Raw genomic sequence first — 17,080 nt, 5'->3', positions numbered from 1 at the left:
CATTGAGAAACTCAACTTTTCTCGTTCCGTAACTCTCTGTGTAAATGTAAATATTTTTCAAGTTAATTTTAAATTCCAACGCTCACATTTTGGCATGACGATACCTGCACCTCAGATATACTGGAAATTGTAGGAGTTAGGGCCATTGGATAATCAGCAAGCTAAAAATAAATAAATAAATAAAATAAAATACTAATTAGCGCAATGGAGTCCCCCTGTAAACAAGTTGGTTGAATTCGAGGTTGTTAATGTTAGTAAAGTATGTAAGCCGCATTTTAAAGTGTACTCATGCTTGAGGGACTATAAATTGCTAGTTTTAAGTTTATTTAGCCAAAACTATAAACTTTTATCGACAAAACACAAGGGAGAACTCACCAACTTTAACTTTCACACACTGTAAATTCACAAGTCCCGGTCAGCGCCCAACCATGACGCAGGTGTTGCTGAGGTTACTTCTGATTGGACTGCTTGTTGCAACTTTGTTGCTCGTTTGCAACATAGACAAACGGCAATACTAAAGTTTTGAGTACGCGGATGGGGGGGGGATAATTTGTCTATCACTGACGAGATATAATGTTTAGACTGCCATGGCACAACTTTGCTACATACAAGTTATCAGTGTTTTTATTCATTTGTAAATAGCAGAAGAAGAAGCGTGCTACGGCTAAAGGAATTGAAACAGCGCAATACAGGCACAAGGGGGCATGGTTCTTCCGTTCTAATGTGGCGTTTATAACCGTCGGAATTATCAGCTTTTGGGGGAGCGTGCAAATTGCAGGAGGTATTAGAAGTCTCGTGCATTTGTGTGAATTTATTAAATGTATAACGTTAGAGTTTGACAAATGAAAGTGATAGACATGGAAATGACTCATCATTTTATTTATTTATTTTATGCATTTCGCTCTAAAGATTTTTTAAACATGACTGAAATTATTAAACATCCAAAACAAGTGTGTACCTTTCGCCAAATCATCCAATTTGTATTTGGTTGTTAAAGTACATTTCTATCACGATGCAATCTGACACTATTGTACAACGCCTCTATCCTGAAATATTTGCGGAAATAAACTAACGTAATGTCGCCTATTGATAAGCGATTCCAGGGCTTCCTTATAGATTAAACAACGCCTCAAACGTTATAAACGAGTCTTTTAGCTACCATACTCCTATAGAGCCCCGTTCTGAATGTAAGAAGCCAAGCAAGGGCACCTGAACGCAGCACCCGTGCAGACCAGTGTTGTGTGCGGTCTGCTCGTATTTGCTGTGACGCTTCCTCCCCTCTGTCCTCCATTAGAGCTCGGCTCCATCCCCGCTGTACGGCGCAGGCCCGAAGTAGCGCAGCCGCTCTGAGGTTAGTGCCCTACCGCGCAATCTCCATTTATTTCAGCCCTGGCGCAGCCGCATCATCGAACCCGGCAGCGTTGGGGTGAAAGATGCAGATTGTTTAGATGATGACTGGGACAGAGACTCGATGCAATGTTTTACGCCGTTTTCAATCGGGAATTACGATCTTGGCGCGTAATGTCTGCAAACTCTAACATGAGTAGAATAGAATAGCTGCGGATGAGATATAGGCCACCGGCCTGTTTGCGATCGGTTTCGTTTCATATTGCGCGGGTTTTGGTGTTAGCCGCCGAGCTACAATTGTTTACCTTTCGGCAAACCCCCGAAATCATCGCAATTTTCACCCGATCATCAATGGCACATATGCTGATTTTAATCGTGTTAAATGTTAATTCACGCCGTCTCGGCTTACGTCGCTAAATTGTTAGCCAGCTAGCTTATTAGCCCACTGTAGGACAGTTGCTAGCTTAGCTTCATTAAGCTAGTCGTCAATCAATCGTCAACCGGCGAGTCTGTTATCATCACAACAACGTGCCTCCTCTATCGTCAAAGTGCATATTTGATTAATGCGCCTGTGTATTTTTTGCTGTTTTCAAGAATGTGTCCGATTGCATTTTGCGAAAACGACGTGGCATGTTATTATCTAGCACCTATTCGTGCATTGATCCTAACGGCGGTTTCACTCCATGTATTTGTTTGTCTGCTACATTTATTTGAGTGGATCTTGAAATAATTTAGCCTCAGCAATTTAACGTTTTTTTTGTCTCATTAAACATAAATGCCAATATAAAAATCCCGAAAGAACGACAAAATCTGTTTTTTAAAAATGAATGCTTTGTTACTTACTATTTATGCTCTATGAATTAAGTATTGTCGTATTTTTACTAGCATCGTGTTCAGCGTGCCAGAGGCTGTAATTTGCTTTACACAAAATCGAGTTCTCCCCCCCACCCCCCTCATTCAGAAGCGCTAAGCCCAGAAAAGTGTCTACATTCTGGTTTATGCGTTTGTTATCATTACTTATTATTGGTTTATTAACAGTCAGTGGTTGTAAACAATGCCGGGAATACGTCACAAAACGTGTTTAGAGAATCTATTTTAAGGTCCTGCTTTAGAAAAAAAAAGTCTCAAGTGTCATAATTTATTGTTTTTTTTGTAAGTATATTGCGGTTTTAGTTTGCCATCTAAATACAGTATAACCCAATTCAGACAGCATGCACCCCCTAGTGGCGGGCGAGCAACGGTGCAATCTGAGCGCACAAAGAAAAGTATAAATTTTCCTCACTTGTTTGTACTCAAAAGGTTTATTTCATCAATATAGTGCAAATACGTTTGTCAAGTAATAAAAGTGTCTTGTGTTTACAGTATAGACTGTGATCAACCCATCACGTGTCTACGTAGTGGTCAATTACAAGTATGAGCAATTCTGCCAAACAGTTTAAATCCGAATGAAACATTCTGATAATTGTAAATTGGAGATTCACTACTGCTACTTGAAAATAAATTATATTTCTAACATACCTGCATTGTGCTTGTGAAGTTCTTGATTATTTCTTGAAAATATAAAACTAGTGCTGTGTATTTATTATTAACACTGCAAATTAAAATGTCAAGTCCTATATTTCCTCCTTGTAAAATTTCAAGGAGGTCATTAAACACACAATCCAAAAATAACTCACCAGTCACCATATTGTCACAATAAAAGGTTTGCTGCAAGTATTTTAATGGACAGCGTGTTGCATATGTTCTGTTAACGCCAAAGTGATTGAACGTCAGTAGCATTAAATGTTTTCACATTAAAGTGCTACTAGTAAAAAAAAACAAAGCATTTATAAATTGTGATGCATTTCTTCATGTCTCTTCCCTTCCCCAGTTACTTAACTTTGCACATAGCTTGGTAGAAGAGGTGGCCAGTGATGGACGAACCCGTCGTTCACCAGACAGAACACATGACCACCATCGAGGCCGGCGCCGTCAGTCAACAGGTCCAGCAGGTGCACTTAGATGCATAATAATGTATTTCTATTTATTCACAAGGCGGTTATAGAGAAAACAAACACAGAAATGCATTCAAATCAACTTAACAGCACATTGAGATTTTGAAGTTGACCCGTGCTTTGAATCTTGAATCATTCTTCAGGTACATGTGGCCACCTTCACTGAAGCTTCCATGATGAGCGCAGATGAGGATTCAACGTCGTCACCGGATGACGATCCTTATGATGACACAGACATCCTCAATTCAGCAGGCACTGATGAGGTCACAGCCCATTTGGCTGCTGCAGGTACGTCCCTAATCTAACCTGCAGGAAGAAAATCAACGTTTGTGGCTTCAGAACAGTAAGCAAAGGATTTAGGGTTTTTTAGGACATGCAAAACTTTACACCAATAAGAATTGTTGGATTATGAAAGGATCCCTGAACCTGCCAGCGTCTGTAGCGGTTGCTATTATGCGATGCCTACAAATGAACAGCAGATGGCGCCAGTGGACTACTTTATGCAGCAGTGTGGCCTTACTGCTGACATCACTTTTTCCCTTGCAGCACATCTACCTTATAATCTATATGTTGATCATTTTCCAAAACCCTAGTAAAAAAAATATATATATAATCCTTGTAAGATGTATTTCTTCAATGCACTAGCCTGAATTTCCACCAACCCTCTCGCCCTCTTTGTCTCAGGACCAGTCGGTATGGCGGCAGCAGCTGCTGTGGCAACTGGCAAGAAGAGGAAACGGCCTCACATATTTGAATCCAACCCTTCCATCCGCAAGAGGCAGCAGACACGTCTGCTCAGGTCAGCGGCACTTCTGAGACTTTCCCGAGCACCACTGTGTGATCCCAGTTCTCCCACAGACATCATTTACGTTGCATGAAAATACATTTCATCCCGACTGAGAACTTACAGATTGGCGTGTGTGTGTGTGTGTGTGTGTGTGTGTGTGTGTGTGTGTGTGTGTGTGTGTGTGTGTGTGTGTGTGTGTGTGTGTGTGTGTGTGTGTTCAGGAAGCTGCGAGCCACCCTGGATGAGTACACGACCAGAGTGGGCCAGCAGGCCATTGTGCTGTGCATCTCCCCTTCCAAACCCAACCCTGTGTTCAAGGTTTTTGGCGCTGCCCCTCTGGAGAACGTGGTGAGTTCTGTCAGCAGGTTCAATACACTCAGGGGTTTTGGCATGCAAAAAGCAGCCCTTTTACCGCCATGTCATTGCAGAGTGCACTTTATACTGCATTGGAAATTCTTTGCAATGAAAAATAAACTTTCTGTTTGCATTTGAAATGGGGAATCAATACTCTAATTTATGGTTGAATGAGGTCGTAAAGGTGCATTCTTATTATTAGCTGATTTATCTGAATGACCAACTGATAATCCACTTCTGACTGTACTTGTCATTTAGGTGAGGAAATACAAGGGCATGATGCTGGAGGACCTGGAGAACGCCCTGGCTGAACATGCCCCTGCTGGCGGAGAGTTGGCCTCAGAGCTGCCCCCCTTAACTATTGATGGCATCCCTGTGTCTGTGGACAAGATGACCCAGGTCAGTCACGGCGCACTCATCTAGCTTCACCCTATCTGTTCAAATAGCATGTGGGAGCAGCAATGTCAGTATGTCCAGCAGAGGGCACCATCTGCAAACAGTTGTCCCAGTTAGTGGACGAGCATAGTGGCAAGGTCAGACACATTTTAGCTGTGTAATCTTCATCTAAGGGATTTGAAATACCTTCAGATATTGAATTTAATTTGTGCATACACCATGTAACATACATACAAGCCAAACCTCCTCCTTTTGCCACTTGACACCATCAAAAGGTTGTGCAAAGGTGGAGCGTGGCCGCCATTAGCTTGGTGTGCAGCCTCAGTCTTCCCCTCAGCACCTGAGGGAGCCCGACTTGTTTACGCCGCCCTCCCACTGCTGCTGACACATTCTCTGGATCGTCGTCAGCATAGTGTGCACGGCACACTGCCCCCCCCGAGACCTGCCTTTCACCTGGAGAGCGCGGCCGCCAATCCCGGGGCAGGATTTGTCCTCTAGGGGCAGATGTTAGCCTGTGCTTGTTTTTCAGGAAGTTGTAGGATGAGGTTATCGTGTGTAACCTGTTGTTGCCTCACTATGCTCGTGCCAAGCCAAGTGGCGAGGCGTGACTTCAAAATATACATCCAGTGTGTGTGCGTGCATGCTGATGGTGAAGGGTATCAGCTCCACATTAAACAGTCATCCAGGCATAGATACATTTCTGATCCTTGGCAGCATTAAATGATCGTCGTTGTTTTGTTTTTTTAAAGCTCTCCAGAACATAGCAAACAAAGCCGTCTGTTTACAACTACCTGCACTATTGTTGGGTTTTGGCTTCCTGCTAAAACTGATGCTTTGTTGCACTTCACACGTTTTTGGAAGGAGGCAAAACTGACAGACTGAAAGGGGAGCAAATAGCGCAAACGATAAGAGAAAAGGATGGACATCTGTCAGGTAGTTCACTGGGTGGCTGCCGATATTTCTAAAATTTCGACAAAGTACAATTGCAATTTGCAGGTTTTTCCATTGTTAAATCTTGTCCTGCGAGACCCCACTTTGAGGAGGATGCAAATACAAAATTTCTTGTATAAATCTGCATTTCGATGTTGTTTGCTGTCAAGAACGGTTGTTATATTTTTCTCTTTAAATCCTGTAAATGCAGGAAAAGTGTTTCCAAGACACTTTTGCGATATACCTCTATATCGAAAGATCTGAAAAACCACCTCGTGAGAGCGTCAAAACCTTTTAGCCATATTTGAGAGGCTTTTCAAAGTTTAGGTGTTTCCATGACCAGTTTTTTATTGCGATATTTTGGTTTTGCACAATTCTGGGGGGAACGGAAACGCAGCTATTCTTGAATAGTTTCTTGTAAGATGTGGACCCTATGTGATAAAGCAGAAGTTCAATCGTGCAGACTGCTCCTGATCCTTGCACAGAAGGCCTTATTAACTTGTGCGCAGACTGCTGCATTAGCTTTTCCTTGCTAAAGAAATCCCAATTGATGTTTAGTGACGCAAACTCAGGCAATGGCCAGTCCGATTTGCTGGAGCATCTGTAGCAGGTGATCCCGGGTCTGGGCTGAGCCCTTAATTATTTGCCAGCCTTCCTCGGGACCGGGGACCCGACAACACAACAGCCTCTCTCTACGCCGATTGGCCCGTTGCTCTGAGGATTAGGATTGGGAGGTTGGGGTGGTGGGTGTGAGGACAACCTGCCACTTAACTCACTGGCCACTGTAATTAGGCCATCTGGCCCTGGCGCGCGCACATCCACATACATTCACACATGGAGCTGCCACAGGTGGAAATGCAAGCATTTTTTTTAAACTGCTAAGCCCTTTTCCCCCCCGAGGCTAATCCACATTGTTCTGTCAGGTTGCCAAGTTTGCCCGAAATGTAGTCCATTGGTCCCTCCAAATTACGGGATTAAAGTTTTCAGCAGCCTCGTTCTTTTTTTTTTTTTCATTCTCTCTCTCTCTCCCTCTCTCTGTCTCTCTCTATTTTGTCATATCACTCTGTATGACGAAATGAGGAAGCGCATACAGGTTTCAAGTTAGAAGAGAGGGGCCAACAGCGAAGGGGGAAGGAGGATTTATTTCTCCTGGAAACCAAATTTAGCCCGTGATGTCAAAGCGGGCAGACGCTGCAGTGCCTCATTGTGCAATATAATCCCTCAATGATGCGCACATATTACGGGGACACTGAGGACACTGGCACTAAACCCCGCCCAAGCCCCTGTCAAGCGTGGTTGCGTTTTGAGCCCGTGTTTGGAAGTGTGCGTGTGGATCCTGTCAATGTGCCGTCCACAGCATAATTCAGTTCTGATTTAAGTCGCTGACGACGGTTCCTTCACCCTTTTTACAAGTCAGAGGTCTGAATTTCCGACATATCACGACCTGAGTATTATTATTACGTTGTCGCCGTACACTTTTTAGCTCCAGTTTTTGCCAATATTAAGGGCGTGTGGCCAATACCAGTACCGAGGATTTTTGGATGCTCAAAGTCCATGAGCTCAATTATTCAGTAGTTTTTTTATGGCCAGGGAAAATAGCAAGCTCAAATGGTGTAATAAAGAAAAGAATGGGCTCACTATCAAAGTGCTGTGCGAAGCAATCAGCAGTATCTCACTGCCCTGAATGCACTTAAGGAAAAATATCTTCTTCCAGACCACCCCAGTGATAAAGTTTGCATTTCGTGTTAACTTTGAAGAGGTTGTCCTGCGCTGTGTTTGCTTTGATACCTGCGCCGAGCGTGTGTTGGTAGAACCGCCCTTCCAACCCCGCCAGTTCCCAGGGTGTCTTTGACACGCCAGGCTGGAGCCGCAGCTATGGATCGCTCCGTTAATAGACACAATCGCATCTGTCTCCTTTTTAGAAAGCCTGTTTCTATTTGCGGCCTGTGACCATCCCAGCGCCCCTTTGCAAGAGGCACCCGATCAATATGCACCTCCTGCTGCCTACTTGCTCAAGGACGTGTGTGTGTGTGTGTGTGTGTGTGTGTGTGTGTGTGTGTGTGTGTGTGTGTGTGTGTGTGTGTGTGTGTGTGTGTGTGTGTGTGTGTGTGTGTGTGTGTGTGTGTGTGTGTGTGCAGCCCTCCACTGCAGTTTATTTGCCTCCTGTGCCACCTCTGATGTACGGCGTCCTTGTGCTTCTCCTCCATGCAGGCCCAGCTGCGAGCCTTCATCCCGGAGATGCTGAAGTACTCGACGGGTCGAGGGAAGCCCGGCTGGGGGAAGGAGAGCTGCAAGCCAGTGTGGTGGCCAGAGGACATCCCGTGGGCCAATGTGCGCAGCGACGTCCGAACGGAGGAGCAGAAGCAGAGGGTGAGGAGGGGGGGAAACTGGTTCCTGCAGAGAAATGAGGGCGGGTTTAATTTTGATATCCAATAATCGTCAGCGATTTTTATTACAAACTCCTGTGCTGTTACATCTTCTCCATTCGTTAACCATCTGAACTCGACCTGCATATCGACTAGGGATGGGAATCGCTAGATACCTGATGGTTCCATTTGATTCCGATTCAGCGAGCTATGATTCAATTAATCGCGGTTAATCGAGAATCACGATTTGTCACTATTCCTACATACATAAAATATCCAAATCATGCAACACACCCGGAATCCAGCGTTCTCGACAACCGAGTATGGACGCAAATCCTTGGCAAGTCCCAATGAACTTTGTAATTGGCCTCGCCCTTTCTGACTGAAGAAAAAAATACGTTTTGTAGTTTTTTTTTTTATTATTTGTGAATCAATTCATAATTGGCAATGTCACAATTAATCTTAGAATCGTTTATTTATTTATTTCGGTTTCCACCCCTTATATTGACATGCGCTGACGTTCCCCTCTGCCGCAGGTGTCCTGGACGCAGGCGTTGCGGACCATCGTCAAGAACTGCTACAAACAGCACGGCCGCGAGGACCTGCTGTACGCCTTTGAGGACCACATCACGACGACCACGGCGACGGCGCAGCACCACCACCACCACCTGACGACCGCACAGAGCATCGCCCACCTCGTGCCCTCGCAGACCGTGGTGCAGACCATCAACAACCCCGACGGAACAGTGTCGCTCATTCAGGTGCGTCGGCTCAGAAGGAGCTCATTGGATATCGAAACACTGTGTGTTTTTTTTGTTTTGTTTTTTTTTATTTCAAAACGCCATCTATTCCTTTCAGGTCGGCACTGGGCACACAGTCGCCACGCTGGCTGATGCCTCAGAGCTACCGGGTGTTACGGTGGCACAAGTCAACTACTCCACTGTGACTGACGGAGAGGTACGGCCAACACCCGCTTTCTAAATCTTGTCTAAATCCAATTTAGACACACACAAGAAAACACTAATTTCACACAAGCAGTTGTAACCTGACTGTAGAAGTAAATCTCAAAATTGAAAACCATTTACAACACGGTCACTTGAACATTCATTCATTCATTTTCCATACCCGCTTCTTCCCGAGCTCAGGGTCACGGGTGTCTGCTGGAGCCTCTCCCAGCTGTCTTAGGGCAAAGGCAGGGTGACACCCTGAACAAGTCGTCCGTTCATCGCAGGGCCACATAGAGACAAACAACCATTCACACTCACATGCACATCTACAGACAATTTAGATTGTTCAATTGACCTCACATGCATGTTTTTGGAGTGTGGGAGGAAGCCGGAGAACCCGGAGAGAACCCCCGCAGACACAGGGAGAACATGCAAACTCCACACAGAAAGGCCCCAGGCCCGGAATCGAACCCACGACCTTCTTCCTGTGAGGCGGCAGCGCTAACCACTGCACCACCGTGTCGCCCAGCACCTGAACAGTTTATCATTATTCATCATTTATCAATTTGTCAAACATAATCAAACAGACAATATTCTGGGTCACCAACGTGGCGGTCATTGAAGGTGTAACATGTCCGTCGTTATTCAATTGTTTTGTGGCGTGCAAGTGGTATGCCACATTTTTTGCACACTTCCCATTGAGAAATTACCTCAGCAAATCCAAATATTAATGACGCTCTCCTCTCCTCCAGGTGGAACAGAACTGGGCCACCCTCCAAGGCGGCGAGATGACAATTCACACCTCCCAGGCCTCGGAAGCCACGCAGGCAGTGGCGTCCCTGGCCGAGGCCGCCGTCGCTGCGAGCCAAGAGATGCAGCCCGGGGCCACGGTCACTATGGCTCTCAACAGGTGACTTTGGGGGAGGCACGTCGTGTCTCCAGGGGAACAGTAGCTCACTCCAGGGGATAAGGACAAGGTTTTTAGTTTCCATTGGGGTGGTAGAGCTGGCTGAGAATGTGGAGACTGTCAGGGCAACTCACCTGGTGACAGCATCCGACATGAGCACCTTATTTAATTAGCCTGCTAGTCATTACTGAGGCAGCCTGCAAAGTGCACAGCCAGTGAATGAACTTGCATGGTTTTCACCCTAGTCAGTAACGGTGTTGGAATGATTTTGTTCCAACTGCCCGCCTGTTGCTCCTCAAGTAGTGAAATCAAATTGTGTGCAGGTGTTGCAATGATTTTCTTGTCATTCAGCAAACAAACTAGAGCAGGGGTCGCCAACCTTTTTGAACTTTTTCAGGAGCTACTTCATGGGTACCGAGTCAATATGAAGGGCAACTAGTTTGCTACACTCTTCTGAAAATAACACATTTTCTCAGTGAGCCTTTAGTTATATCTTGTTATTAATGATACTGATCGATGGGAAGACACAGAGTTCTCAGTAACTTTCAGCAAAAACCTAACGAGGTTGGATAAAATTGAATTTTAGACGCAGCTCAACGTGCCGTGCTGTTTTTAGAACAGGCCTGCGGGCGACTCATGTGGTCTTTTGGGGGCGACCTGGTGCCCACAGGCACTGTGTTGGTGACTCCTGAACTAGAGTATTGAAAAGGGAAACAGTCTTCAGTCAATGGGAGAACCAGGAGTAGGAAGTGCGAGAGTCTGCCAGTGTGTTAGCTGGAAGCCAGACCTTGGCAACATTTCAGCTCATGACTGGGAAGCCATCAAAGCAGCCTGGTCCATCCATCAAGGGTTGCAAGAGATACTGATGAGCCTGTTGTGTTTTTCCTGGTTGCCCTAGTGTTGCGTATGGCTATGTCCCCATGGGGCTTGTTACCTGCACCCACCTGAGCCCTCCTCTTCGCCGCCCCCTCTCCTTCTCTTCATTTTCTCCCCTCCCTTCTCTGTTTACGCTTGCGAGGTGACACTGGGCTCTCTGCTCTGCAGGCGCTGGAACATTATGTCCCCATCCTCCATCTCCATGGGGGGGAGGGGGGGCATTATTCCTTCACTTTCAGGGAGCGGGGAGTAGCTGGGGAACTTGCTTGTTTTCCTTTTTATAGGACAGGAAGTGAACCAAACCAATCATCTCTCACTGTGCTACCAAAGAAAGCAAATAGCAATTCCTCTTCCCCAAACTGTTGCAATGTGGAGCGGTCTACATCTGTAGCCACTCTGCTAGGCTAAATCATGTTATTTCAAACCTACTATTCATGATCCAAATGTCACAGCTGACTGGACAGCATCTGCTTGGTTTTGTTTTGTCACCTGCACTGAATGGCAAACGCCCCTGGAGCATCGCCACCGCTCAGTGTCCCTGCCCGCCCTCGACCAGCCTGCCCCCTTCCGCGGTTCAGTCTCAGATGTGATTATGAATCAAGTTTTCCTTTGGTTTGTGACGGAAGCTGGTGTGGTAATAGGCTCGCGGTAATTCCACTGGATAGAGCTGGTTAATAAAACTGCTTAGCCCCGGGCCAGCAGCACCTGGCCTGCAGGGAGTAGTGACAGACTCTCAATAAATCCAGACTAGAAAAGCCTCTTACACTTCATACACTCCGTCCACTTCAGGCTCACATCTCTCTAATAACCCCTGTCTTGGTGAACAGACTCTGTGTGTGTGTGTGTGTGTGTGTGTGTGTGTGTGTGTGTGTGCGTGTGCGTGTGCGCGTGCGCGTGCGTGCGCCCAACTGTTTAAGGATGTTTTCTTATGTGTGTATCTCTATAACAAGTACGGTTGTGTTTGTGTGTTGTGCAGCGAGGCGGCAGCCCACGCTGTGGCCACGCTGGCCGAGGCCACTCTACAAGGCGGAGGGCAGATCGTCCTGGCAGAGACGGCAGCTGCAGTCGGGGCACTGGCCGGGGTGCAAGATGCCACAGGTACGCACAAAAAAAGCCAATTGTTTTTTTCAATATATATATATATATATATATATATATATATAAAAATAAATAAATAGAAGCACATTTAACTGTCATAGATTTGAGGCTGCGCAGCACAACAGTTCCACAAGTCCACAGTTATCAGCAGTGCATGTGTGTCCCAAATGGGATTTGTGAAACTGGCCTCTAAAAAATGCAGAGATAAAAACTCCCAAAACTTTTTTTTGAATTCAATGGGTGTCGGCATCACGGCCCGGCTCTGTCCGTGTCTGCGTGCACACACGCTCCCCCAGGCCAATGGCATTTCTAATTAGCCTTACTAGGTGTAAGCTTCCCCTCAGCAGCACTGCGGTGAGACCTCTGAGCTCCTACACTCTAATCTACTCTGTGCTGATGTGACAGATGGTGTGTGTGTGTGTGTGTGTGTGTGTGTGTGTGTGTGTGTGTGTGTGTGTGTGTGTGTGTGTGTGTGTGTGTGTGTGTGTGTGTGTGTGTGTGTGTGTGCGTGCGCGCGCATCTTGTAGTACTGCCCCATTCTTAGGACGACGGTCTCGCCCGTGGTGGCGTCAGCATCCTGCCCGTCATGCATACTGCATGAAGTGCGCCCGCACAGTTTGTAATGACATCCTTGTATTGGCGTTCTCTCTCTTAGCATATGTCAGGCCAACATCCTGAGGCTGAAACGTAAAACACTTCTTGTCAATAATTAGCATCGGTGGTTACGCTGCTAATCCCATGATTAACAAATGCAGTCTGTGAACTTTACAATAAAACAGACCGATCACTATGCCTTCACCTATTTTTATAGATTTGGGAGACCACGGGGATGATTTTAACTGATATCTAAAGATGCCCACCGTGGAATCATTTTCATTGAACGTTCAAGTATTTTATTGAACAACTTGAGATTGAGGAGGTTCCAACTTTGAGATAGCCTACAAAAATCTTACAGACCAAGTTTTCGGGCAAATAGTCGTTGACAGCCAAGCCCATCAGGTTAACCCAACCCCCGACATCACACTATCACACTCCATTAACACTTCCGTTCATTGCTTCAGATATTATCACAAACACATACACACATGCTGTCAATTATTTCTAGACACTGGTCATTCCTCCGATCACAACCATCCCCACTAAAACAAGCCCTGGGGGGCGTGTGTGTGTGTGTGTGTGTGTGTGTGTGTGTGTGTGTGTGTGTGTGTGTGTGTGTGTGTGTGTGTGTGTGTGTGTGTGTGTGTGTGTGTGTCCCTCAGGCCCCCTCCTTAAGAGGGTCCATGCACTCCATTATCAGTGCATGTTCTAATCACTGGACCAGCTGTTGGCAAACAAACCCACGTCATCTTCAACGCTACATACACGCAGACAACATGTAAATGGGAATAGTTACAAAAGGCCTTTTTCATGTAGGGTCAGTTTTGTTTGTTGTTTTTTTTTTTTTTTTTGCTTTCGTGTCAACCTGATTTTCAGTTAACACAGCATATCAACACGTAATGTAGAAACTACATTAATTAAAACATTTTAATAGCACAAGCAAGTCATTTTCATTCAATTGAATTAACTGTTTCCTCTTACAGAGCAGTGCTATTGCGTATAACCATTTCATGTGAAACATATCTTTTTGTTGATAAACTGATTTCTTAATTCAATCTCAGTATATACATTGAGTGCAAATGCTCGGCTGTCAAATCAACATCAGCGTTTTGCTGCCTTTGGCGAGAGCGTCGAGGTGCAGGGACTCGGTCGGATGCACAGTTTCTCTTGAAACCGCTAATGGAGCTGCCAAAGACCGCACTTCTCCCGACTATTGACCTTCGCTAATCACAGTGGGGCCTACAAAAGAGCGCGGAGCACCGTTTGAAGTGCATCGGCCCAGACACGGCTGATTGGGTCGTGTGGAAGCCCTTCACACTCACTCACACACACACACAACATCCACCTGGATTTGAGTAACTATGTTTGAGTGGTTGAATGAGGCACTTTGCTGCTGCGCTCTGTCCAGTACATCACCGTGCCCGGCCAAATGCCCCTGTTTCCCTTAAGCCTGCTCCCCCCCTGTAATCACTGCCAGCACAATTACCTCCTGCATCAGCAAAACTTAACCCTCTCGCAAATCACTTGCAAGTGGGCTTAGCCGAGGCCTCGACTGAAGGAGCAGCCGGAGGTTGGAGCCTAAGAAGCAGGACTCGGTTTGTTGCGTTTCACGTCCTGTGTGCGGTTCATGAGCCACGGTCATCCCAGTTCCTGATTGTCTTGCCTGCCTGTGACAGCTTGCCGGGTGGGGCAGAGTCGCAGTAATCCACTCCCCACATGAGGAGAAACACACATATGTACACACACACACAGCTGGGCGTAAGGGGGAAGACAGCTGTGAACGCTCAAACAGGCCGTTGAGATGCGCTCTGTGCAACGCGGCCACCTCCTGTCAGACGGACTACTTTCCCCAGGAAGCAGTGGGAAAATCTGCATGAAATTTTAAAGGCCCCACATTATTTATTATTATCCATTATATTCAAATCAAATTTTTTTTTTAATCCAACGGCACAGCCTTGAATGATTAATTAACCACAAAACTATATAGAGCTCCAAAAAGCATCTTATTTAGCCCTCTGTTTACAGCCGTTCATACAGAGTGATTTACAGAAGTGCCTGTGTTATCATATGTAACAAGTAAAGGATGGATATTTCCAATTTCTCAGTAGTTAGGTGCCAGGGTGAAGACTCGGGTTACTTTTAGAAATAGGTATTTTTCTCCCATCGCTCAGTGTTTCATTAATCGAAGGAAACAGGTATTACGTTCACTCACCCAGTGTTGCATTTTGTGAGGAGTATTTGTCGCTATCTGTGGTGTGAATCGATATAATAAAATGCTTTCATCGCTCCTCCCTCCCAAGGTCTGGTCCAGATCCCTGTCAGCATGTACCAGACTGTCGTGACCAGCCTGGCTCAGGGCAACCGGCCGGTCCAGGTGGCCATGGCACCTGTCGCCACACGCATAGAAAACACGGTCACACTGGACGGCCAGGCAGTGGAGGTCGTGACCCTGGAGCAATGACAAACAGTGACCCCGGAAGCAGCGGAATGGCGCTGATCGGAGGATCTGATTGCCTAGCTGTTTCACGGGGGATGACGCTGTGTAAAAAAAAAATAATAATGTTGAATATATTTTTAAATGTACATCTGCAGGGGAAGTAAAAGTGAGTTACTATCAATGAATTGTTTACGATGTAAAAAAAATATTGCTTTTTGTCTGGATGTTTTTTTTTCCTCCCATTTAGCTTCATGTTGTTTTTTTTGTTTTTTTTTAGGTCTATGATGTTCTGTATTTAGTATTTATTTCTTGTCAAAAATAATTCTTGACTCAAATCAAAGAAGAACCAAAAAGCCCACAAGGAAAGCCACCACCGCTTCACCCAGAGTTTGTGTTCTACCCTCATCCATGTGTCATACAATCCTGTGCCATTGTCCGCAATCTGTGTTCCTTGTATTATTGACCACTACCCAAAAGGTTTTTTTAATTTTTCTCACTTCTAATACACAAAACCCTGTTAGTACACAGGGCAGAATTTGAATTGTAGACACTCCCAGACTTTCCCTTTTGAGAATAACAACAACTAATAATAACCCTTGTGTGTTTTGTTTTTTTGTCATTGTTCTACTGTATGCCACTCACCTGCCAAGATTTGTGAAGACTCAGGATATCCATCATGGTCTTTGTTTTCTGTTACACCGCTGGGCTGCTAAGCTGAATTCCCAAAGCAGCTACAAAATCCATATTTGTACACTGCATGGATGGGAGCACCCTCTATTTTTTCTACCTTAATTTTTTCTGACTATTTGGTCTTCATCAGCTAAGGAGGTTGGTCATACTTTGAGGGGCGCTGCAGTGTTTCTTATAAAACGAATCATTTGTTTTTTCATCATACTAAAAAAACTCATGCTAGCCAAGAAATGACATAGTCTTAACGTTTGGTTGAAAAAAAAAAAAATTCACTACAACTGAGGCAAAAATACAATAAAAAGGCTGCTGTTCACCACTCATTCTATGTCACTTTGGCTTGTTATTCAAAACTACCAGTTGAATGATCTATGTGAATGTAAGTGTTCTGTTCATTGGCAATACAATTTATTTGCTATCACCAAGAAATGTATGAATGGGTGAGGCTTCTCAAAAGGCTCCGGTACATGTAGAATGCTGACATCAATATAGAATTTTTTTATTTATTTTTTTTTTTATCTAATTCTGATTTTGGCTTTTTTTTGTACTTGTTTGCAAAAGTTTCATGCTTCTGTTTTGTTTTTGTTTATTACGATTGACATTTTTCTGCATCAGTCAAGGCCGCCTCTCTTTGATAAACACGTCACCAAACCCAGTCACTGCACTCTCCTCGCCAACTCCCCCACCTTCCCTGCCGTGACAGACAGGGTCGTGATTATATCATAAGCTGCCTGAACCTCCTCTGCTTTAAAGCTTGGGATTTGCTAGCCAGGCACTTCTGTTGCAGAGCAGAACAGAGAGGGAAGCGTTGGGGCCTTAATCTATCAGGCGTCAGTGTATATCCCGCTCTTTCTCCAGATTAAAGCCAAACCAGCTCGTATGGTGACACAGATGAAGAGATGCCATTTTCTTTCTTGTTCTGCGTTTTATCTTTGCTGCTCATCATTTTTGAATTGAACCCTTGTGTAAGAGAGAGAAAAAAAACAGGCAAGGAAAGGAAAACAATGCGCATGTGAAAAGTAACAGGGTGTCGTGTTTTCTGGGACAATTCCTGCACCTCACGGTACCTCAGCCTCTCCGAACCTCCATCCACTTAGATACACTTTACACAAAGTGCATTGAAACCTTTCATCTTCATCATTAGAGATGCGCACATGGCTCAGTTATGAAATTGCACCAAAAGTGCAGTTCTAATTTTAACTTAGTTTTGACGTTAAAGGAAGATTGTCCCGGATGTAAATAAAGGTTCTTCCTGATGTCAACCCCCACCCCTACTGTAGAGTTAATCCGAGAAAATTTGTAGAGAGATAAATTCATATTGTATACTAGCTCTCGACCTGCACTCTTGCCTCACTCG

At 45.1% G+C, this 17,080-nt stretch overlaps 1 protein-coding gene across 3 annotated transcripts; it reads left to right on the top strand.

Moving 5' to 3' along the window:
* The first annotated feature begins 1,262 nt into the window (after nucleotides 1-1,262).
* Nucleotides 1,263-16,046, top strand: nrf1 (nuclear respiratory factor 1). 3 transcript variants are annotated; one of them, XM_076030187.1, is made up of 11 exons: nucleotides 1,263-3,329; nucleotides 3,485-3,629; nucleotides 4,026-4,140; nucleotides 4,350-4,476; nucleotides 4,741-4,881; nucleotides 8,020-8,178; nucleotides 8,711-8,935; nucleotides 9,033-9,131; nucleotides 9,874-10,031; nucleotides 11,881-12,002; nucleotides 14,900-16,046. In XM_076030187.1, the coding sequence occupies exons 1-11, from the start codon at nucleotides 3,261-3,263 to the stop codon at nucleotides 15,058-15,060; spliced, it is 1,521 nt and encodes a 506-aa protein (XP_075886302.1). In that variant the 5' UTR covers nucleotides 1,263-3,260; the 3' UTR covers nucleotides 15,061-16,046. The 3 variants fall into 3 exon arrangements, with proteins under 3 accessions (XP_075886302.1, XP_075886303.1, XP_075886301.1); XM_076030188.1 differs by having other exon boundaries at nucleotides 1,264-3,317; XM_076030186.1 differs by having other exon boundaries at nucleotides 1,264-3,338.
* Nucleotides 16,047-17,080: the final 1,034 nt, after the last annotated feature.

Source organism: Nelusetta ayraudi, unplaced genomic scaffold, assembly GCF_046127955.1.
Source record: "Nelusetta ayraudi isolate G7.1 ecotype Tasmania unplaced genomic scaffold, CSIRO-AGI_Nayr_v1 ptg000027l, whole genome shotgun sequence".
In the NCBI taxonomy this organism is placed as follows: domain Eukaryota; kingdom Metazoa; phylum Chordata; class Actinopteri; order Tetraodontiformes; family Monacanthidae; genus Nelusetta; species Nelusetta ayraudi.
This window is presented reverse-complemented; position numbering and strand designations above follow the sequence as displayed.

Coding starts and splice junctions, on each gene's coding strand:
- nrf1 (XM_076030186.1), top strand. CDS start 3,261: ATGGACGAACCCGTCGTTCACCAGACAGAACACATGACCACCATCGAG. Junction 4,477..4,740: donor CTGCCCCTCTGGAGAACGTG/GTGAGTTCTGTC, acceptor CTTGTCATTTAG/GTGAGGAAATACAAGGGCAT. Junction 10,032..11,880: donor GTCACTATGGCTCTCAACAG/GTGACTTTGGGG, acceptor TGTGTTGTGCAG/CGAGGCGGCAGCCCACGCTG.